We start from the raw sequence: 22,775 nt of genomic DNA on the forward strand, positions 1-22,775 counted from the left end.
TTGGCTAATACCAAATAGAGTTTTGTTTATCCCCTCATCAACATTAACATGGCCTTAGATTGTAATGTCTTTTCTCTTTTCTTTTGTTTCTTTTCTTTTCCTTTTTTTTTTTTTTTAAAGAATAAAACGGTAGCCACACCCAACCAGGGTGTCTGGGACATGCGAGGAAAGCAGTTTTATGCTGGCATTGAAATTAAAGTTTGGGCAGTTGCTTGTTTTGCGCCTCAGAAACAATGTAGGGAAGATTTACTAAAGTGAGTATCTTCATATTTTCAGCTTAGTAATATCCCTCCCAGATATGAAAATACCATCTTGACGTGAATGTGCTGTGCACACTGCCACTAAACCCCTAACTCCTGTAGAGACGCCATCTGACTGCAGGAAAAAGACCTTGTATTATAGTAAATGGCAAACTTGGGAATGACATTAAGAATCTGACTCAGCTTCCTTACGGTTAGAGCAGAAAGTCTGTAACTAACAAGGCCGAAGCAGAGATAGTTGGCAAACTGTTCTTAGTGGAGCTTCCTTTGGTATTAATTGTATCTTTTCAGCTGAGATAAAAACTCGTCCATTTTTAATCATTATAATTTACTAGTGAGCTTGTTTTCTGCAGGGTCACACTTACTGAGATCATTGGTTCATGTCTTACAGATGCAGCTATCTATAGAAAGGAAGTTAGTGAGAAGGGTGGAAAAATCAGGGCAGGAAAAGGGAACTGGATGGAAGAAAGGAGTCTTACAAAATACTGGCAAATGCACAAAAGAAATTATTCTGAAAACTTTATATGTAGATTAAAGTCACTTCTCATATCCAGAATTTAAAACTTCACAATGAATTTTGTTTTTTTTTTTAAAGTGGTGATTTATTTTGATATTGTTATTAAATCAAATATGATACAAGTTTGCATGTAATCCTAAATATACCGATTTTGTGTTCCCATGTTCTCAGTTGAACACAAGGTTACCCAACCTTTCTTGTGCCAGGCTTAACCAAAATACACATTACCTGAAATTTTGACTTTGGTTTTCTTTGGTTCAGAATTACTGGCTTGAATGCTTAAAAAAAAAAAATATATATATATATATATATATATATATATATATATATATATATATATTTATCTTTGGACAGACATGCTCTTCCTAGTTCCTGGAGCCCAGTTGAAGCAGAATTATTTAAAAATTCAAAACAATGATCTGATAGCTTAATAATACAGATTCTTGTGCATTGTGATTGCCATGATACAATTGCCAGCCCATCTTTGGCAACCATTTAAAGGTTTTTTTTCTTTGTTTATTTGTTTATTTTTAATTTTGGCTAAGAATGTACAGAACTGAAAGAAGTATCTTAGTGGAAAATAAATTCTGCGAATGTACTCTGAAATGAAAGCACTGTGCCACTGGTTCTATTTTAACAGGAGTTTCACTGACCAACTCCGTAAAATCTCTAAGGATGCGGGAATGCCCATCCAGGGTCAGCCATGTTTCTGCAAGTACGCACAAGGTGCAGACAGTGTGGAGCCCATGTTCAAACACCTGAAAATGACCTATGTGGGCCTACAGCTAATTGTGGTTATCTTGCCTGGGAAGACACCAGTGTATGGTATGGACCCCTTTAATTTTGAATGAGGGATGATTTGAATGAGTAGGTCAGGATATGCTGGGTTAAGCTGTCATCACAAATAACCCCAGACTCTAAGTGGCTCAGAGCATCAAAGGCTGATTTTTTTTGCTTCTGCTATGTGTCCGTTGAGGTGGACTGTGGCCTCTGTTCTATGCCATCATATCATTTTCACTCCGGGACCCAGGCTGGCAGAGTAGTTGCTATTTGGAAAGTTGCTGGCCCCATGGCAGAGAGGAAAGAGAGCTCTGGAAGGTTCTTAACATTTGCAGCTTCTTCTTTTTCTTTCTTTTTTTTTACATTTATTTTATTTTATTTATTTATTTTTTAAAAGATTTTATTTATTTATTTGACAGAGATCACAAGTAGGCAGAGAGGCAGGCAACGAGAGAGAGAGAGAGAAGCAGGTTCCCCTCTGAGGAGAGTGCATGATGCGGGACTCTATCTTAGGACTCTGAGGTCATGACCTGAGCTGAAGGCAGAGGCTTAACCCACTGAGCCACCGAGGCACCCAACGTTTGCAGCTTCTTGACCACAACCAGCGACATGGCTTTTCCCAACCTTCCTGTGGGAATTGAGAATGGGGGCCAGGAAATTCAGCGGGAATGAGCATGGGGCATATAGTGAGATTCTACCATAGTCCTCAAAGCAGGAAGAACTGGAATGTTTGGTGACATACTTGGAAATACTGGAATGGGGAAGAGTGAGGGAGTCCACCACTTCCCAAAGAGAAGCTGTTCAGTTTGTGTCTCTTATAAACAAGAGTGATACAAAGTTCTTTTGTCTATCTCTAAATAAAGGATTTAGGAACCCCAGACCAGCTGTTTGAACTTTATAAAATGTCTTCAACGCCCTCTGTAGTTGTTTCTTTTGTTACTGTTTGCTTATCTCTGGTGTTTAGAGGAAAAAGAGGGGGAGGGTGGAAGAAAAATATTTAAAGTTAAAGAGCTGGCCTGTATACTGAGAGGGAGGAGCTGGGAGATGGAGTCCTTTGCCAGACCCGTCCTGTGGAAAAAGTAACCTTAAAGGACTGAGTCAGAGGTGGTGGCAAGCAGCATCCAGGAGTAAAGGAACTGGGCTAACTTCAATGCCTGCAGGAGGGAAGAAAAGGAAAAATTGCCATAGGGGTTTAGCTGATGAAATGACCACATCTAGCACAGCGCGCTGTGTGAATGTTTGTGTGCGGATTTTTGTCTCTACTCTTAGTAATTAGGAGAATATCTAAACATTTTAAAATTAATTAATGAATTTATCCTTGTAGCGGAGGTGAAACGTGTTGGAGATACCCTCCTGGGTATGGCCACACAGTGTGTCCAGGTAAAAAATGTAGTGAAGACCTCACCGCAGACCCTTTCCAACCTTTGCCTGAAGATAAATGCAAAGCTCGGAGGAATTAACAATGTGCTTGTACCTCATCAAAGGTAAGATTCTGAACTCTGTTTTTTCTACTTTTTTTCCCCATGTTTTTATTAAGATCAAATGTAATGTAATTTACACTAAGCACACATATCTTAAACATGCATCTCAATACCTTTTTCTTAGATATGTATACACTCATGTAACAACTACTCAGGTGAAGATCTAGCACAATACCCTGTCAGGCTTCCTTGTGACCTCTCCCAATAGGTAACCCCCAAAGGTAACCACTATCACCATAGATTAGTTTTGCCTCTTTTTGAACTTCATATAAATGACACCATGCAGTATATAATATATAATGTCTACCTTTTATTTATCCATATGTGTCTGGAATTCATTCATGTTACTGTATTAAGTAGTAATTTACTCATTTTCATTGTTGTATATTATTTCATAATATGAATATACCACAGAATTTTATTTTATTTATTTTATGGTTTTTTAAAAATATTTTTTTATTTATTTGACAGAGAGAGATGCAGCAAGAGAGGGAACACAAGCAGGGGGAGTGGGAGAGGGAGAAGCAGGCTTCCCATTGAGCAAGGATCCTGATGTGGGGCTCAATCCCAGGACCCTGGGATCATGACCTGAGCCAAAAGCAGATGTTTAATGACTGAGCCACCCAGGCACCCCTACCACAGAATTTGAATCTATTCTACCATTGATGGATATTATTGTACATTCATTATACAATTTTTCTACCTTTTTGGTGGATGTAAATTCTCTTTTTCCTGAGTATATATCCAAGAGTAGAATTACTAAGTTATAGAAAGTACACAGATTTAGCATGATAGGTACTGTTAAATAGTTTTCCAGAGTGGTTGTACCAGTTTGCATTTCCGTGGAGATTTCTAGTTGCTCCGTATTCTCACCAACACTTGGTAGTATCAGTCCTTTTAACTTTAGCCATTTTGTTTGGGGTAATAGTATCTCATCATGGTTTTAATTTGCATTCCCCTGATGATGAATCATGTGGAACACAATTTCGTATGTTTATTGACTATTTGGATATCCTCTTTTATGATGGGTTTGTTCAGTTCTTTACCTGTTTCTTGGATTGGATTATCCATTTTTTCATTAATTTGTATTTTCCCTAACTATTGAGATAATACCTGACTTGCTAACTCTAAAATGTTTTCCTGTGAAATTCTGTATGTGAAAGTGATTTGAAAAGTTCAGTTTAGAGCTGTGGTATTAGTGATGACTATACTTGACAAGAATATGAAATTGAGCACCTTGCTCTTCTTGTACAATTATATTCCAATTCTTAATTTTCCCTTGAATAAAATTTATAGGTAACAACATCCTAATCATGCCTCTACATCAGTGATGGATGGGGTGTGCAGGCCATATGGGAAATTAGTCTAAAATCTGAAATCATTTAATTTTACCCCAAATATTTGAGACAACATAACCATTTAGAGCACACACCTCAGTGTCTGACAACCTAGGTTTGGATTCCAGCTTTACTGTTTCCTAGATATGTGAGCTTGGGCAAGCTCCTTAATCGCTTCTGTGTCATATTTTAATTCTGGAAAATTGAGATAATAATTGTACCTCATGGGATTATTGTGAGGACTAAAGGAGTTAATATAGGTAAAGCATTTAGCGCAGTGGCTGGTACATGTAAGCTGTTACTATGTTGTGCATATGTGTGTTATAGAGGTGTTTGCTGTTGTACTTTCTGCACCATCATGTTGCATGATGATATGTACAAAGAAATCTAAGACAGCTGCTGCCCTCATGGAGATATCTATTCTATTACAGGAGTTTTTCAGATTTGGGGTGTCTCCTATATTATACTTTAAGAATCAATATTCAGTTCCAAATCCCACCTTTAAGAATTTGCCAGAGAAGCATGCATGATATTTCCCCTTGATTCCTTAGAAAAATCAGTGCCAAATAAATGAGTTCATTCTTTCAACAAGTGTTTATTGAGTGCCAGCTGTGAGTGAGGCAGTGTTCCAGGTACTAGGGATACTGCAGGGAATAAGACAAAACAAAACAAAATTCCTGCCCTAGTGGAGCTTACACTTGTGTGTGTGGGTGGGTGTGTGTGGGTGTAAAATAATACAATTTAAATTAAGTGAGGTGCCTGGCTGGCTCAGACAGTAGAGTGTGTGACTCTTGATCTTGGGGTTGTGAGTTTGAGCCCCACATTGGGTGTAGAGATTACTTAAAAATAGAGCCTTTTAAAAAATAATTAAGTAAAATATGAGGTATAAGTGATGAATACTAGATAAAAATAGAATAAAAATAGAATAGGGAAGTAGATAGACGCGAGTCTCTTCTCTGAGTCTCATATCTTAAAGTGCATAAGGGGTTTTGTCCCAGTTCCATGTAAATTCTGCAATTCTATATCCGTTGTAAGAATCCTGGGATCCAAATAGAGTTCGTTCTGGGAAAGTCTTCCTTCACACATAGGGATTTTATTAAATTTGGCTCAGGTCCTCTTTTAGTCTTCCCTTCCTACTATTACAGAAGAACCATGTTGATTTCTTTTTTAATATTTTATTTACTTCTTTTAGAGAGAGAGAAAGAGAGCAGGGGGAGGAGCAGAGGCAGAGGGAAAGAGAATCTCCAGCAGACTCATCACTGAGTGCAGAGCCCAAAACAGGGCTCGATTCCAGGACCCTAAGCTGAAACTAAGAGTCAGACCCTTAACCGACTGAGCCACCCAGGTGTCCCAACCATGCTGACTTCTTGAATCAATTCAGATTCATTGCCAAAGAGGCACGGACACTCAATGGGTCTTAGAGTTCTCACCCAATATGTTCAAGTCTTTATTCTGTCTTGTAAAACTATATCTGAATCTATCTGTTGAGCTTCAAAGTACAGATTTTCATCTGTATGTCTGAGTGTCAATGTCTCCTTCAATCTGAGCAGGCCCTCGGTGTTCCAGCAGCCTGTCATCTTCCTGGGAGCAGATGTTACACACCCCCCGGCAGGGGATGGGAAGAAGCCTTCCATTGCTGCTGTCGTTGGCAGTATGGATGGCCACCCCAGCCGGTACTGTGCCACCGTTCGGGTGCAGACCTCCCGCCAGGAGATCTCCCAGGAGCTCCTCTACAGTCAGGAGGTAATTCAGGACCTCACTAACATGGTTCGAGAGCTGCTGATCCAGTTCTACAAATCTACACGCTTCAAACCCACTCGGATCATCTACTACCGTGGAGGGGTATCAGAGGGACAAATGAAACAGGTACTCTGATTACCCATGGTTTCCTTTGGGGGTTCTAGGTGTCTGATAGAGCTTCCTCCCATCTAACACTCCAGGTGAACCAGATCTGAGAGCTGCAAGGTAAGTTCTCAATTAAATGTCATTCTGTTTCTATCTCCTAGGTCGCCTGGCCAGAGCTAATAGCAATTCGTAAGGCATGTATTAGCTTGGAAGAAGATTACCGGCCAGGAATAACCTACATTGTAGTGCAGAAGAGACATCACACACGACTTTTCTGTGCAGATAAAACAGAAAGGGTAAGAAACTATGGTAGAAGCCTCATTATCTGATGCAAGTGAATATATTTTCAAATGGGCATACATATAATTTTTTCCCCTAAAAACAACTGTAATAATAATTTAATTAATATACTATCTCCAGTTGAGCATTGATGATCACTTCTGAATGATACAGGTTTCAAGACTGAATATTTCGCTTGTGTGACAGAAGTGCTGGCTTCTGGAGTTTTTAAGGGGGAGTCAAAAACATTCCAAGATACACTGTGGTGATATAGGCGAACCCCGAAGGGATGGCTTATGTATTTGGACTTTATTATCATTTGCTACTTCTTACTACCTGTGCCTAAGGCATGGTTCTAGGGTATAAAGAAGAATTTCTCTTCTAAATGATTTTGTAAAGGTGCCTATATCAGTGCAGGAGTCTTGGGTACACATTTTGAATGGTTATAATGTCATACTTACTAACCGTGGGCAAGTTAACTTCTCTAAGCCATAGTGTTCTCATCTGTAAAATGTAGTAAGAACAATTCCCATCTCACAGGATTAAATTAATAAATGAATATTAATTTGGGGTATAATTCCCAGCATTTGTGAAGAGCCATTTTGCATAATTGGTTTATAATGTGTTATTCATGAATAAACTAGCTAAGTTATAGGTACATAATATTGAGTGACTTTGCTTCTGTGATATCTTCTGTGACGTTGTTTCATCTTTTCCAGGCCCTCCCTGATTCACCCGCAGAGAGACCAGTTCTTTCTGTTGCTTACTCTTATAATCTTGTGGGTCACTCCCATTATTTTCTAGTATGCCCTTAGGTTTTGTCTCTAATCTAATGCTTTTTGTTTTCAACAGCACTGAAAAACTAAGGTTTCTCTCCTAGGGTTCCAGTTCCACCAGTCAGCTCAGATTCCAACTATTGTCTTCTGAATTACCCAAACCCTAACTCAGTAGTACTTTGTAGGCCTCCATGGACACAAATTCTCCAAACTCTTGCCTGAGCTCTGGTCACAGAATACTCTGCCATCCCCTCCCTAACTGGATTATCACCTCTCCATCCTTCCATCAAATTGCTGTCTGTGTGTAGCTCTAGGAGCTGGATTATCTTCCTGAAACCCAGGCTGTCTCATCATTTTGTCCTCTACCATGTCACTCCTAACCTTCCAGAGATTGATAATCCTGGTCCTTGGTCTACCCTGCTCCCTTGACACTTACCAACATCTCCACTTGTCTTATCATGCCTCTAGCCAGTCTCCAACTCTGGTTTGGTCCACTTACCCATTTCCTTTGCTTTGACTCTTAGGCCAGTGGAGACTGCTGAGTAAGAAAGTCATTTGTTTAATGATGAATGGCATTGCAGATTCATGATAGCAAATCTCAGCCAGCCTTTGACACTGCCATTTCTCCCATTTATCCAATTCCCCGTAGCATGTATTCCAAACCTTCACTCCTCAACTCACCAGCCCTAATCTGTGATGCCTTTATTAGCAATGCTTTACCTTGCCAGCAATAGAACAACCCTCTATTTCCCCAGAAAACAACATCTCGAAGGCATGAGTTTTCTCAGCTTCCTCTCTTCTACTTTTTTCTTTTTTTTTTTTAAAGATTTATTTATCCATTCTAATGGGAGAGAGTGCGAGCTCAGGGAAGGGCAGAGAGAGAGGGAGAGAGAAGCAGACTCCCTTGCTGAGCATGGGGCTTAACACACAGGGCTTGATCTCAGAACCCTGAGATCACGACTCTGAAATCATGACCTGAGCTGAAAATGGGAGTTGGACACTTAACCAGCTGAGCCATCTGGGCACCCCTCTCTCCTCTACTTTCAAATGTACTGAAATGTGTTTTCTCCGCTCCTTCCTCTCACATCTCAGAGCCTAATCTCTCCACCTATGCTTTTGTTCCCAAAGGACACTTCATTAATTACCCTTGGTTTTCAAAACTCCAGTTCCTTCACCTCACCCTCTAAAGTTCCTCAATTCCTCCTAGATCCCCCCCCCCAGTAAGCTTCCTTTTACTCTGTTTCTCCCTCAGTCTACCTGCCACCTTCTTGGTTTTCTTTCATGACCCTGCTTTTAGAAGAAAAATGACTTGACTTTCCACCTGTACCTTCTCACATCAGACATCCATTCTCTGTAGCGTGACTTCAGTTTCAGTGATTCTACTGAAGCTGTTTACTCGGTGACTTGCTCATTTCGAATCTAGTGCTACCTTGTCAGGTTCTTCCACTGACTTCTTTGCCTGAGCAGTACAACTTTCCAGATTCACTACCCTCTTCTATAATCAGACTTTCTTTGACGTCTCTTCCTTCTCTGGCTATTAAATACTGATGTTTCCAGGCATTTCATACATTTTTCTCCCTCTTCTTTTCTGAATTTTAGCTCTCTTTAGTCTCACCCACTTTTCTGTGTTCACTGATCTGCTTATAGATTCCTAAATTTGTATTCCCAGCTGCAAACATTTCTGTGCAGTTCCTGATCTGCACCTCCAACCGTCTACCAGACATATTTACCCAGATGCTCTATAGGAATTGTTATCAGCAAGATCAGCTAGGCCATGCTGTGGAAACAAACAAAAAAAGTCTTAGGGGCTTACAGAGATGCATTTCTTGCTCATATTACACACTCATTGTGGCTCTGCTGCAGCTGTGACCCTGATGTCCTCCTTTTGGAACCTAGGCGGACAGAGAAAAATCTATCTGGAACATCACCAGTCATTGCAGCAGAGGGAAAGAAAGATCTGCACAATTCCTATGTTGGCTCTTTTTTTTTTTTTTTTTTTTTAAGATTTTATTTATTTATTTGAGAGAGAGGGAGGGAGAATGAGAGGGAGAGAGCATGAGAGGAGAGGAGAGAGGTAAGCCCCACCGAGCAAGTAGCCTGATGTGGGATTCGGTCCTGGGTCTCCAGGATCATGACCTGAGCCGGAGGCAGTCACTCAACCAACTGAGCCACCCAGGAGCCCCCATATGTTGGCTCTTAAAGCGCCGACCCAGAAGTTATACATGCAAGCCACACTCTATCAGCCAAAGCAAGTTACATGGCCACTCCTGAGTTAATTGGGTGGGGATGTATAATCCTCCCCCAGGGAGGGGCACGGGAATATTTGGCACTAGTGATACAATCTACCACAGGCATTTCAAGCAAAACACGTCTGAACCTCCTACTTTCTGTTTTATCCTCATCCAAAGCCTATTCCTCCCCAATTTTCCTTTTCTCCTGTAAGTTGGCATCATTGTACATTAAGTCAGCCAAGTTAGAACCTTCAGTGTTGTCTTTAAATTCTGCTCCCTTTTCAGTCCCCCCATATTCAGTTGTTCAAATAATCTTCTTTGTTCTGCCCTAAAATATCTTGTCTCAATTCTTCCTCTTCTGTGTCACCTCTGTCCTAGGCAGAACCTCCTATATTGCAGGAGACTCCTACTGGTCTCCCCATCGGCATTCCTCCTTCACAGATGTACCCTCCCTCTGCTGTCAGGGCTAGGTTTAAAAAATACAGATCTCAGGGCACCTGCCTGGCTCAGTTGGTGGGGCATGTGACTCTTGATCTTGGGTTTGTGAGTTCAAGCTCCACATTAGGCTTAGAGCTTACTTAAAAAAAAAAAAAAAAAAAAAATGCAGGGGCGCCTGTGTGGCTCAGTGGGTTAAAGCCTCAGTCTTCAGCTCAGGTCATGGTTCCAGGGTTCTGGGATCAAGCCCCGCATCGGGTTCTGTGCTCAACAGGGAGCCTGCTTCCCTTCCTCCCTCTCTGCCTACTTGTGATCTCTGTCTGTCAAATAAATAAATAAAATCTTTTTAAAAAATGCATATCTTACCTTGCCATTCCATTATTCAGAAACCTTCACATATCCTCCATGGTCTACAAAATACTTACTTTTGTTGTTCAATGTTTTCCTAAGATAGCCAGAACATTTTAGTTTCATCCATCCACCACACCTTCATACACTTTCCATTTTCCACATATTTGTGGATTTGAATCCCCAAGATGACCACATCTGTCCCACTCTTTTCCCCCCACTATTCTTTTTTTTTTTTTTTTTAAAGATTTTATTTATTTATTTGACAGAGAGAAATCACAAGTAGATGGAGAGGCAGGCAGAGAGAGAGAGAAGCAGGCTCCCCGCCGAGCAGAGAGCCCGATGCGGGACTTGATCCCAGGACCCTGAGATCATGACCTGAGCCGAAGGCAGCGGCTTAACCCACTGAGCCACCCAGGCGCCCTCCCCCCACTATTCTTAATTAAGGTATAATATAGACAATAGTAAAATCCACCCTTTTTAGTGTACTGTTCTACAGGTTGTGACAGATGCATGTAGTTGTGTAAGCATCATGTCTAGAAGACATGAACAATCCATCATGCACACACATTCTGCCAAGCCCTCTGCAGTCAACCTTTTCCCTCACCTACAGCCCCTAGCAACCACTGACAGGCATTCTGTCCTACGGTTGTGTTTTTTTCCAGAATGACATATAAGTGGGATACCATAACCTTTGGCCTGGCTTCTTTTACTTTTCATAATGCATTTGAGGTTCATCCAGGTTCATTGTGTATATCACCATTTTATTCCTTTTTATTGCTTAGTATTTCATCATATGGCTGAACCACAATTAGTTCATCTATTCTTGACTTTAGGGGATATTTGGAGTGTTTCCGGTTTTCATCCCATCCCCCCATTCAACTCCTGCTTATCCTATAAAGGATGGCTCAACTATTTCCTCCCACCAGCTTTTTCCATAATACTCTGATCACACTATATTGCAGTTCATTTTAGTTGGTGTGCATAAGGGCAGGAGGGTTCATGTTCATTAGTTCTCTCTGCGCCTCTGTCTCCCGTCAGCATCTGCAGAGCCTTCCACGTGGGTGCTCAAGCAGTAGTGGTTGAAATGGACATGCTGGATCTCTTTTTCCCCAGGGCATCACCTCCTTCCCTTCTCATCTGTAGATTCCAAGAGATTTGCTTTAAAAAGGATTCCATGCTGGGGCAGCCAGCTGGCTCAGCCCATGGAGCATGTGACTCTTGATCTCCGGGTTGTGAATTCAAGCCCCGCTGGGTGCAGAGATTACTTAAATATAACCTGGAGGGCTCTGGTGAAAGGTCCAACTCTTGATCTCAGGTTTTTATCACAGGGTTGTAAGTTCAAACCCACGTTGGGCTCCACACTGGGCATGGAGCCTACTTTAAAATTAATTAATTAGGGGCACCTGGATGGCTCAGTGGGTTAAAGCCTCTGCCTTCGGCTCATGTCATAATACCAGGGTCCTGGGATGGAGCCCCACATCGGGCTCTCTGCTCAGCAGGGAGCCTGCTTCCTCCTCTCTCTCTGCCTGCCTCTCTGCCTACTTGTGATCTCTGTCTGTCAAATAAATAAAATCTTTTTAAAAATAAAATTAATTAGGGGCGCCTGGGTGGCTCAGTGGGTTAAGCCGCTGCCTTCGGCTCGGGTCATGATCTCAGAGTCCTGGGATCGAGTCCCGCATCGGGCTCTCTGCTCAGCAGGGAGCCTGCTTCCTTCTCTCTCTCTCTGCCTGCCTCTCAATGTACTTGTAATTTCTCTCTGTCAAATAAATAAATAAAATCTTTAAAAAAAAAAAAAAAAATAAAATAAAATTAATTAAAATCTTTTTAAAAAGGATTCTGTGGTTAAATATGTTTGGAAAATATTATTTACTCCATCTCTCTCTTAAAGATTATACATCACTGAATAAAGGTTCTGAGAAATCATACAATAGAAAAACCTTTTTACCTTGGGTTCAGCCCAGTATTTCTCAAATCTGTGTGAACCATGAAATATCTAAACACATCCTACGGAACTAATATTTCTGAAGAACACACTCTGGGAAATGATGCCAGAACTACTATAACTCAGTTACATTTCCTCTTGTCCAGTGCAGTCCCCAAGTGCACATTTGAATTCGATGGAATGAGACTTTTCTCTATCCATAGATGTTCCTGTACACATTGGTATACAATTAAGCTATAGGTAATGGTAGTAAGAATGGAGCCAAATAAACTCCCATCAAATTCATGCCTCTATACAAAATACAGTTCTTCATATGGGACCCTGCTACATAGCAGATGAGGGTGAAAATTAACCAAATAGCAAGATTTAATTCCTTTCCTTATAAGTGCGTTTCTGAAAGTCCCTTCCCTGCTTTCCTAGAAGTTTGATTTTAGAATTTTTACTGTAAGTGAGCCTTACAGTTTCGAATTTTAAAGTGTAAGGGATCATCACCTAGTTTTATAGCTGGTCAGATTAAGACCCAAAGATACTACGCTTTGTTAAGGTATGTAGTCACAAGACTAGGCTTAGAACTGAAACCCTGGTTTTCCTAATTCCCATTTCAGTGCACTCTTCCTGATAATGCATGTGCTGGTGACTTCTTTTATTGATTCTGTAAAAGAATTAGTTTTGCTGAGCCTCATGTACCCACTCAAAGATTTCTTCATCTTAACTTACACTGAAAGTTGTGCGTATCTTTTTACTCTAAGTAAGGGACAAACTTTATTTTTTTTCTCAGGAAGCTTATCCATTGTAAATGCCTTTTTTTTTCCTCTCTCTCTCTGAGAACAATGCCAATATATCATCTATAAATAGATGACAACAATGCAACCCAAAGTCGCAGGTAAAATAATTCTTTGTCTGGACTCCCCTAGGGAAACCATGGAGTATATTTGTTTGAGAAAATACTTAAGGATAAAGTGGTTGGGCTAAGGAACATTGCAGAAAATTCAACATGTTGAATTAAACTGATTTTCAAAATGTCACTTAAGAACAGTTTGCTAACTTGTTACCAATGAGTACATAAAAGGAAAATATGGCCTGAGCCCAGCTTGGCATTTTGATTACTCATTATACTCCTCCCTCCTCTTTTTTTGGTAGGTGGGGAAAAGTGGCAATGTACCAGCAGGCACCACGGTGGACAGCACCATCACACATCCATCCGAGTTCGACTTTTACCTCTGTAGTCATGCAGGAATTCAGGTAATTTGGAAACCGTTTCAGACCTTTGACTTAATAGGGAGATGTTTGCAAATGCAACAACTGGCTTGACTAGACTTGTTATTCAACACTGTGCATCACTTGGTTAATTTAGTGCTTGTATTCCAGAACTGTTATCTTTTGGTCTGGGTATCTGCTTGTAGGTGTGCTAGGCAGGAGTACTTCTGAATTTAAGGAGTGGATTTCAGTTCTTCTCTCAGATAGCCAACCCGTGTCAGAAATGTGTTAATCATAAAAGTCTCTCTCCAGGGAACCAGCCGTCCTTCACATTACCAGGTCTTGTGGGATGACAACTGCTTCACCGCAGATGAGCTCCAGCTACTAACTTACCAGCTCTGTCACACCTATGTGCGGTGCACGCGCTCAGTCTCCATTCCAGCCCCTGCATATTATGCCCGGCTTGTAGCTTTTAGGGCACGGTATCATCTGGTGGATAAAGATCATGACAGGCAAGTTTCTCAGGCACAGTGGAATCTCTTTTTGTCTGAATTAACATGTTTAAAAAAAATGAGCTACTACAGGAAACTTTTAGGAAGAGCTGAATCTTCTTTTAGGGCTTAAATTTCAAGAAGTGAATAAAAATGAATGTGCCTTTGAGAGCTTATAATGTGACTTTTGGTCCAAGAAGTGCTCGGGTTTGCTCATACTTGCATGGTGTGTCTATCATCTGCCCAAGAAAAAGAGTCTAATTTGGAGCTGCCTGTGATTTTCCCATAGAGTGAAATGCATTCGGTTCTGTTCAGGTCCTGAGCAGTCTCAGAAGTGGCCCACACAGTGCCCTGGCTCCAATCAGAGCAGTCAAAGACCCGTGGATTCTGCTTCATGGGAGGGAAAGTCCTGCACCGTTCACTTTGTTTTCAGTACAGTTCGGAAAAATGCACCAGAGTGAATCTGGGGCATGTGTGTGGCAGAGGAGAGGTGCCAGGACCATTTTCACCCCCAAATAGGGATCTCAGAAGCATCAGACATTTTGACCTGTTACTGAGCACTGTTAAATAGCCAAATAAGCTCCCTGCATTAATTTCCTTTTCCAAATGACCATCTGTGAAGAGTAGCAGTTTCTGGGCTCTTCCCCAAGTCTGAATTCAGCTGCTAAATAGTAGACATTCCATTGCAAGTCTATTTCTGTAAGGGTTGAAAATACGCTATGAAGGAAAATGCCCAGCTGTGGCTTTATACCTTCCATTCTGTAATACACATTCATTCATTCAACACATTTATTAGGTATTGACTGTGTGCCCAGCACTGTGTTAGGTACTAAAAATACTAAGATGAGGAAGACATGTTTCCTGGGATTTTCTTTTTCAGTGTGGCAGACAATAGAGGCAAACAGAGCACTGACAATTAGCCCAAGGCAGTATAGGTGAAAGTGCAGTGGGACTTCAGAAGGAAGGTTGTTAGAGAAGATTTCACTGCTGGATGGGTGGGATTTGGCTCTAGAAAGAAGAGAAAAGGATTTTCCAGGCAGAGGGGAACAATGGCTATAAAGAGAAAGCAAGGGATATGTTTAGACAATAGCAAGTTTTCTTTGGCTGGAGTGTATGAAAGGGGAACAGCAGGCACGAAGCTGGAAAAGTGTTAGAGCAGGTTTTCTTTGTTAAATGTGAAACGCTACTTTGGAGCCAAAATAGCCCTTAACTGTTAATTGGGCATGAGTGGGAAAAGAGGATGAAGTTAAAGACGACTAAGATGGTGAGCTTAGATGGTAAGGGCAATAATAATTTAATTAGTAAAATAATTAAATAGCTAAAGTAATAATTTAAGTCAGAAGAGGTTTGGTGATTTACAATTTACCTAGCCCTTTATATCCTATGGAACCCTTAAGAGTTATGTTCAGAAGTTGTTACTATTATCATAAAAGACCAAAGTTTGAAGGAGTTGTTACTTCCTCAAGGTCATGTAGCTAGTGAGGAAATGAGAAGAGATTCCTGGCACAGTAACATTTGCACAGCAACATAGTATGCTCCAGCATTATACTAGGCTGAGGAATTCATTCAACAAATGGTTATTGAGACTATATTACGTGTGGGCACCAGGGGTTCAGTGGTGAGTAAGATAGTCACTGCATTCTTTGAGTTTACATTTCCTGGGGGGGAATGTATAACTATCCAATTAATAATTTAATTTCAACAATGAATATTAGAACACTGAAAAAATAAAATAAAAATTAAAAAAAATTTAATTTCAGGGGCGCCTGGGTGGCTCAGTGGGTTAAAGCCTCTGCCTTCGGCTCAGGTTATGATCCCAGGGTCCTGGGATCGAGCCCCGCATCGGGCTGTCTGCTCCACGGAGAGCCTGCTTCCTCCTCTCTCTCTCTCTGCCCACTTGTGATCTCTGTCTGTCAAATAAATAAAATCTTAAAAAAAATTAATTTCAATCTTTTTAGTACCATGAAAGAAAAGTAGAGGATTCTGTGAAAGTATGTTTCAGGTGCCTCTGACCTGAACTTTGGAAGTGAAAGATTCCTTTGAGAGAAATGACATTTTGACTGAAGCCTAAAGGACAAGTAAGCATTAGCTAGACATAGTAGGCAGTGGGAGTCCTAACATAAGCACTGTTAAGGATTTGGGTCTTTGGAGACCTTGTTCTATTTAATTATTGCAACAGCCCATTCAGTAAATTGTATGTATTTTTTAGTTGAGTGAACTCATGTTAGAGAGACACAACAAATTATTTAAGGAGCCACAGCTTGAGCCTAAGGTCTTCCTGAATCCAGTAGTATTTGTGCTATTTGAAACATGTGAAGTTTGAAGTGATCTTTTGTTACACCTGGTTTTTTGCATTATTCTCTTTACAGCGCGGAAGGCAGTCATGTGTCAGGACAGAGCAATGGCCGGGATCCTCAGGCCTTGGCCAAGGCAGTGCAGATCCACCATGATACCCAGCACACGATGTATTTTGCCTGAGAGTCTCAGAAAAAGAACTCAACCAACTGGGCACCCCATGCAGCCTCAAAATGTTTCAAATGCCTACCGCCTCTAGAGAGAGCCAAGTTGACTTCAGGTGGTCTTCTACGAGCAGCTTGGAATAGTTGCACTGAATCTCTACTTCGCAGCACTGTCTGATGCATCAACAAAATTGAGCCATTTTTTAAAAGTAATAGATACTCATAGATTGTCTTTTCTGATGCACTGGACTGAATTTTTACCTCATCTTGCAAAGGCTGATCAGCCTGAACTTCCTTAAGGACTTCACAAGAAAGGTTTCTATGGAATATTTTGCTCGTTGTGGTGTTCACCGCATCCCTCTAGTCTTAGAAGATCACTCCTTGTTTTCTGTACTCATTGAGTGGGGTGTCTGCGTAAGTGGGAGAGAAAAACCAAACAATATGCTTCAGTTCAGCGTTAACTTTTTAATTGTGTAGGTCCATAAACTTTTTAATGGAGATTTCTGACTTCGCCACTGTAAATGCCTTTAACGAGCATTAATTTTTAAAAGTTTTACAGAGTTTTATTAGTTTTCCTACTTTATCTTCTTGATCTCTACAGACTCGTGCTGGTGCAAGTACAGGCTGCCAGGCAATTGCACTATATTTGGCTGCAAATTCAGACCAGCAGCTCTCTGATTTGGTTGGCTTTTGTGAATGTGTAGCACAAACAGATGTAATCCATGTCACAGTGACAGATGACACTGCCATGGTAAAAGTACTCATGTTTCCCCCTTTTGGAAAAAAAAATTAGCTTTTAGTATTTTTCAAAGTTTTCAAAAGTGCCCATTTTATGCTGCTGTGTGGTTTGTTAGATCTAAATAGTTTTTAAACTTTTCTCATAGAAAATTAACTTTGGCAATAAGCATTTTTTAAGGTCCCTTCTCTTCCTCCCCCAACTGTGTAGTTTTCTAGATGAGATTTCGGTATGATTTTATCAGCTATTTCTTATAGATCATAATGTGGCAATTTCTGAAACTGGTCAGAAAAGACATATATTTCCATGACTTTTTAAAGAATTGTTTTTATCTGTTTTATAGTCACCATTGGTGTCCTGTCACTTTGTTTTAAAATAAGCTAGAACCAGGATGCTTCCTTATCGGATAGGCTTTGCCAATCCTTAAGGTATATTGAGTGATGCTGCGACCTGCACAGATGTACCAGCATTTAAAACTTCTTTTCCCGGGAATCAAGGTTACTCACACAGTCATGTGCAGTGCAAATTTTTGTGTTTCTCTTTCAATCTGAAATGTAGTTGGTGGGGTTTCCTTCCTTTCACTAAACTAAAACTGCATAGAAAAGGTTGATTTTTCTTAAGAGATTCTAGATCCCGCTCACAAGGAGACGGGTTCCTTTCTTGTCCAAACAAGGGGAGCTGATCTAAAGCAAGCGTCAGTGAAAGTGTAGGGAAAAAACACATTTTGTATTTAGTGTAGATAACACTTTGTGAATGGACAACAGTTACATAGAGTCTTGGTAGTTCCAGCCAGTGTTTCCCAGCCCAGATTTTACTGACATGTGATTCTCTATCCTGGAACCTCAGAAGTGAGAGCTAGGGAAGGGGGTAGAATCCCCAGAGCCACAGTCCCTATGGCTGAGGAAGGTGCTGAGGGAAGAGACAGATACAGTGTGGGAAAACGGTTTTGCCCCCTCTGCCTGGACACTGCTGGTGTGGGAACACTGGATCTGATGGTGAAGGGTGTTTGCTTGAACTCATTAGCCGGTCCAAATCTCTTAAACTAGCCTTCTCAAAATCCCAGCAATACAAAGCACTGTTTTTTCTTCAGTCTTTTAAAGAAGCTTGTAAATACATTGAAGTTTACATTTCCATGTGCTGTTGGTCAGCGGCGCCACCCGTCTTTGCTGAGACTGGTCTCTAAGAGTTTTATAATGTATATTGTGTCCTGTAGCTCATTAAGATGACTGCAGACATCCTTATTCTCTGCATATAGTGGGATGAAAGCAAGCTCTGTAATTGAGGCACAACACAGGCAGGAGTGAAGAGATGGCAGATGTTAATTTCTTACGATTTTCCTTTTCTGCAAATACCTCACTTGGATACTACAGATCAGGACATGTTGGCGAGGGGCTGGCTGCTACTTTTATTCACGCTTGTTCAGGGAGATCTCAGAAAATACCCTTCAGCATGGCCACCCTGGACCCAAGAGGAAGAAAAACGGAGCTTCTTTAGGAGAAGGAGGACTGAGTGGCGTCCAGGTTGTGAAGAACTCTTGGTGGCTGGCTGGCTGGCCAGCGGGCACCACACCTGCCCTTGAGTGCCTCGGGCTCACTTGTTAACGCACAGAAGTGTCACTTCTCATCATCTCCTGGCACGTATGGAGCAGGAAGTGAGGTGGAGTGCCAGGAAGCCCTGATTCGCTTGCCGGCAGTTGGGCTATATGCTTGACCTTGAACTATACAGTTTGTACAACCTCAGTCAGTCCTACATACTGGGGCAAATCAGCGTGGTGGTGGAGGAAAAGCCGGGAGGCCTATTTTTATAGGAAACAGTACCTTTAACGGGGGAGCAAATGCACTCATTTTGGATGAAAGGAAAGAAATATGGAAGAACTAGCATTATTGGGGAGAGAAAAAAAAACCTGCTAAAGGGGGTGAATCTTGAAGCGGTAATCACTACAGAATCAGAGTTGCAGCAATACTGTTACAAGCAAGTCTGAATGCATAATTTGAATTTGGCTTGACGATTTGAATAGGATAGCCCCTTGGGACTGACTGAATCGTTATGCATGTGTCAATCAATGGGAGGTGTGCATTCTCTAGAAGTAGATTTAGGCTGTTTGTTTTTTTTTTAATGCAGCCTGTTTAGGCACTGTCATGTGGTGTGAAAGATTGAAATGTAGCAATGCTAAAGAGTAACAATTAGGGGATAAGGAGTAGGGACCTCAGGAGAGTGGTGAAGATCCAAATGTTGAACCAATAACATTTTCTTATTGTCGTTAGCTGTTGAAGCCTGAGTGGTTTCTAGAGTGAACTAGCTGGCTTTGTGCAGCCAGAGTCTGGGCAGGTAGAACATATTCATTCTTACTGTAAATTCTATTTGCTGCTTCCAAAGTGATGATTGACAGGTTCTATATGGTCTATACTTTAAGATCTGGTGCCCAGCCTATGTCAGAGCTTCCCTACCTGGCTTAGCTCTCTATCCTTCCAGTGGGAAAAGGCAACCCCTGTTTAAGAAGGCTCACCCTCTCTGCCCTGCCCTTGTGACCCTTTGTGGATGTGCTATAAGATTTTCTTGCTCAATAGCAAGGTGGTAGCTCTGCTTTCATTTTAAGGAAGTGGAGGCTGAGGGCATTGTATCAATACTGCTTCAACTCCAAGGATTTTTCCTTATAAAATTAAAGGGAAGATCTTATTATCAATTAACCATTTTCTTATCCCTTGCTATTGACATTCATGCTCTTTCTGTGTCTAGTGGCTGAAATGTTTGCATTTGTTCATTTGACTAATGGTGTAATTTTGGTTTCTATATTGTTAGACCTGTAATGTTTTAAAAATGTATTTTATTAACTTTGGACTGGATGTATGTCTTTAGCAATACGAGGTACTTTCTAAACTATTAAGGGAGGGGTGGTATCCCCATGTTGAGATAAGATGATGGTTGTCTAAATTTTGCGATTTTTTTTTTTTTTTGGCCTGCAGGGATATTTTGTGTTCATGTGTCCAAAAGAGAATAAACTGGCATTCTTGTGCCAAAAGTTGTTTTTCTTGTCAGTTGTCTAATACATATGGAGTATACTGTAATGGTAACATGCATGGTTGCTTTTAAAAAGTTTCCTCTATTTAAGAAATGTGAGAAAGAACAGAGAAGAAACTTTGTGTTTTTAACTCCTGGGTCTTCTTATCTTTAGAAATTGATATTTGGGAATTTTAGAAGAGCGTCTCAGCAAAATTTCACAAAGGAAAACTTTTATAAGATTCATCAGGGTTCTGGGTATAGCTCTTAATGGGAAGATCTATCTAAGTGAAGTTTTGAGAAAAATTTACAGTCTCCAGAGGGCACATGGCCCACATACTTAAGACTGACTTCTCCAGGGTACCTGGGTGGCTCAGTGGGTTAAAGCCTCTGCCTTCAGCTCATGTCATGATACCAGGGTTCTGGGATGGAGCCCCACATCAGGCTCTCTGCTCAGCAGGGAGCCTGCTTCCTCCTCTCTCTCTGCCTGCCTCTCTGCCTACTTGTGATCTCTGTCTGTCAAATAAATAAATAAAATCTTAAAAAAGAAAAAAAAAAAAAAAAGACTGACTTCTCCAGAGGAGCTCCCTAAATACACCCAACCTGGGGCTATCCAGTCACAAGTCTTTAAAAAATTCTCACCACATTAGGGTGAGTCACAGCAGAAATAATGCAGAGATTTGCATGGTACGACACTTACGCTCAGGGAATTTATGGTTTACCAGAGAGCACGTTCTGCGTATAATTAACTTTACTACAGGTAGTTGGTTTTTCCATCCCTACAACATCCCCCTCTCTGTATCTATCCACTGCCAAACATCATAAACCCAGTACATATACCAAGCTCTGCCTAGGTGCTGGGAACATTTTTTTTTTTAAGATTTTATTTATTTATTAGAGTGAGAGCACAAGCAGGGGGAGCAGCAGGCAGAGGGAGCAGGCTCCCTACTGAGCAGAGAGCCCACTCGATCTAGGGACTCTGGGATCGTGACCTGAGCTGTAGGCAGATGCTGAACCGACTGAGCCACCCAGATGTCCCAGAAGAGTAAAATCTTTATTTTTTTTTATTTTTTAAAGATTTTATTTATTTATTTGACAGAGAGAGCACAAGTAAGCAGAGCAGCAGGCAGAGGGAGAGAGAGAAGCAGGCTCTCCGCTGAGCAGGAAGCCCAATGCAGGGCTCGATCCCAGGACCCTGGAACCATGGCCCGAGCCGAAGGCAGCTGCTTAACCAACTGAGCCATGCAGGCACCCCTAGAAGAGTAAAATCTTAATCCCTCAAAGAGTTCATTTGAATATGGCATGAGACAGGGAGGCAATGAGATTAGCATTACCTGAGTGCCAAGTATAACCAGTCAATTTATATTGATGTCTTTAATCCCAGCAACAGTCCTTTGAGGTTGATAATAGTATCCCCTTTTTAAAGATGAGGAGCCCACTTCAAAGAGGTTAAATCACAGTTTCCTAGAATTGAACCCAGGCCTATCGAATTATTACCCTCTGCGGTTGAGCACAAAATGATGGGAACTTAGAAAGGGAAACAACTTCTGCTTGGGGAGTCAAGGAAGACTTTTTACAGTGGTGGTGAATTTGGGGATAGGTGAGCAGGAGTTTGCTGGGTTGACAAGAGAGGATAAAGGGTTGCTAAACACACTATTCCCTTATAGATTGTAGTAGATACAATTTTTGTCTATCCAAATGCCTTCCTTTATTTCTCCTTTGGGTGATTGGTATCTCTTATGAGAATCTCATTTGTGTGTGTGTGTTTCAGGTGATTCTAAATGACCTTCCTACCTTGTCCCCCACAATGTGTGTTATGTTCATGTCCATCCTTGAATCAGTCCCTGGGGGATGTGCACCAGCTGGTGTGTCCACTCCTTTGAGTATGTGGAGGGGGGCAGTGTAGCCACTAAGTAGAGGAGGCACAGACTGATCAGCTCCATTACAAGCCACATGCCTCTCTCTTTCTCCATTTCTTGGCTCTGATTTCCTCTATGTTGACTTTATTCTCCAGAAGCTAGTGGCAAATATTTAAGGAGAAAAGTGACAAAGGAAGACAAGGCAAGTAGCAACTATATCACAAGTTGACTGGAGAAGAAAATAGATTAGTTTAACAAACATTTCTGGAGCTCCTATTATACAGTAGAAATCATAAAGATGAAAGACACAAGTTCTGGCCATGGACAGGTTCATTTGTAATCTTGGGGCCACACATGTAACAAGGTAGCTTTGAGAGTTAAGTGCCATGAGAAATATACACATGGAACCGTGGTATCACTAGGAGAGTTTCCTAACTCTCCTAGTGATGGGGGATAAAGGAAGGCTTCTTGGAGGAAGTGATGACTGAGCTGACCCATAAAGAATAAATATGTGCTTTATAAATTAACAAGGTGGAAGAAGGCATTCTAAGAATTCTTGTCATGGGCAAAGTCACAAAGAGAAAAGAGAGATTATGACTTATTTGGATGAACTATAAGTGATTTCAGTACTCTTAGATTATAAAGGGTGAGGGAGGAAGAGGGGATGGTAAGGTTGGATGATAGAGGCAAGCACTAGTTCCTGATAGGACAGGACTTTAATGGCACCCTAAGGGGGGGGGTGGTTAAAGTTTATCCACAGGTGCAAGGCTATAACACAGTCTGACTGGTGTCTGTTATGCCA

At 41.1% G+C, this 22,775-nt stretch overlaps 1 protein-coding gene across 2 annotated transcripts in view; it reads left to right on the forward strand.

Annotated features, from left to right (window-relative positions):
- Positions 1-20,140, forward strand: part of LOC131809005 (protein argonaute-4) — a 39,652-nt gene extending 19,512 nt beyond the window's left edge. For both annotated transcript variants that reach the window (XM_059135439.1, XM_059135440.1), the window contains exons 11-18: positions 121-254; positions 1,418-1,602; positions 2,882-3,041; positions 5,926-6,241; positions 6,382-6,516; positions 13,375-13,476; positions 13,744-13,943; positions 16,292-20,140. In XM_059135439.1, coding sequence (XP_058991422.1) covers positions 121-254; positions 1,418-1,602; positions 2,882-3,041; positions 5,926-6,241; positions 6,382-6,516; positions 13,375-13,476; positions 13,744-13,943; positions 16,292-16,400 — 1,341 coding nt within the window. In that variant the 3' untranslated portion in view covers positions 16,401-20,140. The remainder of the gene's footprint in view (positions 1-120; positions 255-1,417; positions 1,603-2,881; positions 3,042-5,925; positions 6,242-6,381; positions 6,517-13,374; positions 13,477-13,743; positions 13,944-16,291) is intronic.
- The last annotated feature ends 2,635 nt before the right edge of the window (positions 20,141-22,775 follow it).

The sequence above is a fragment of the Mustela lutreola genome, chromosome 10, assembly GCF_030435805.1.
Source record: "Mustela lutreola isolate mMusLut2 chromosome 10, mMusLut2.pri, whole genome shotgun sequence".
Lineage (NCBI taxonomy): Eukaryota > Metazoa > Chordata > Mammalia > Carnivora > Mustelidae > Mustela > Mustela lutreola.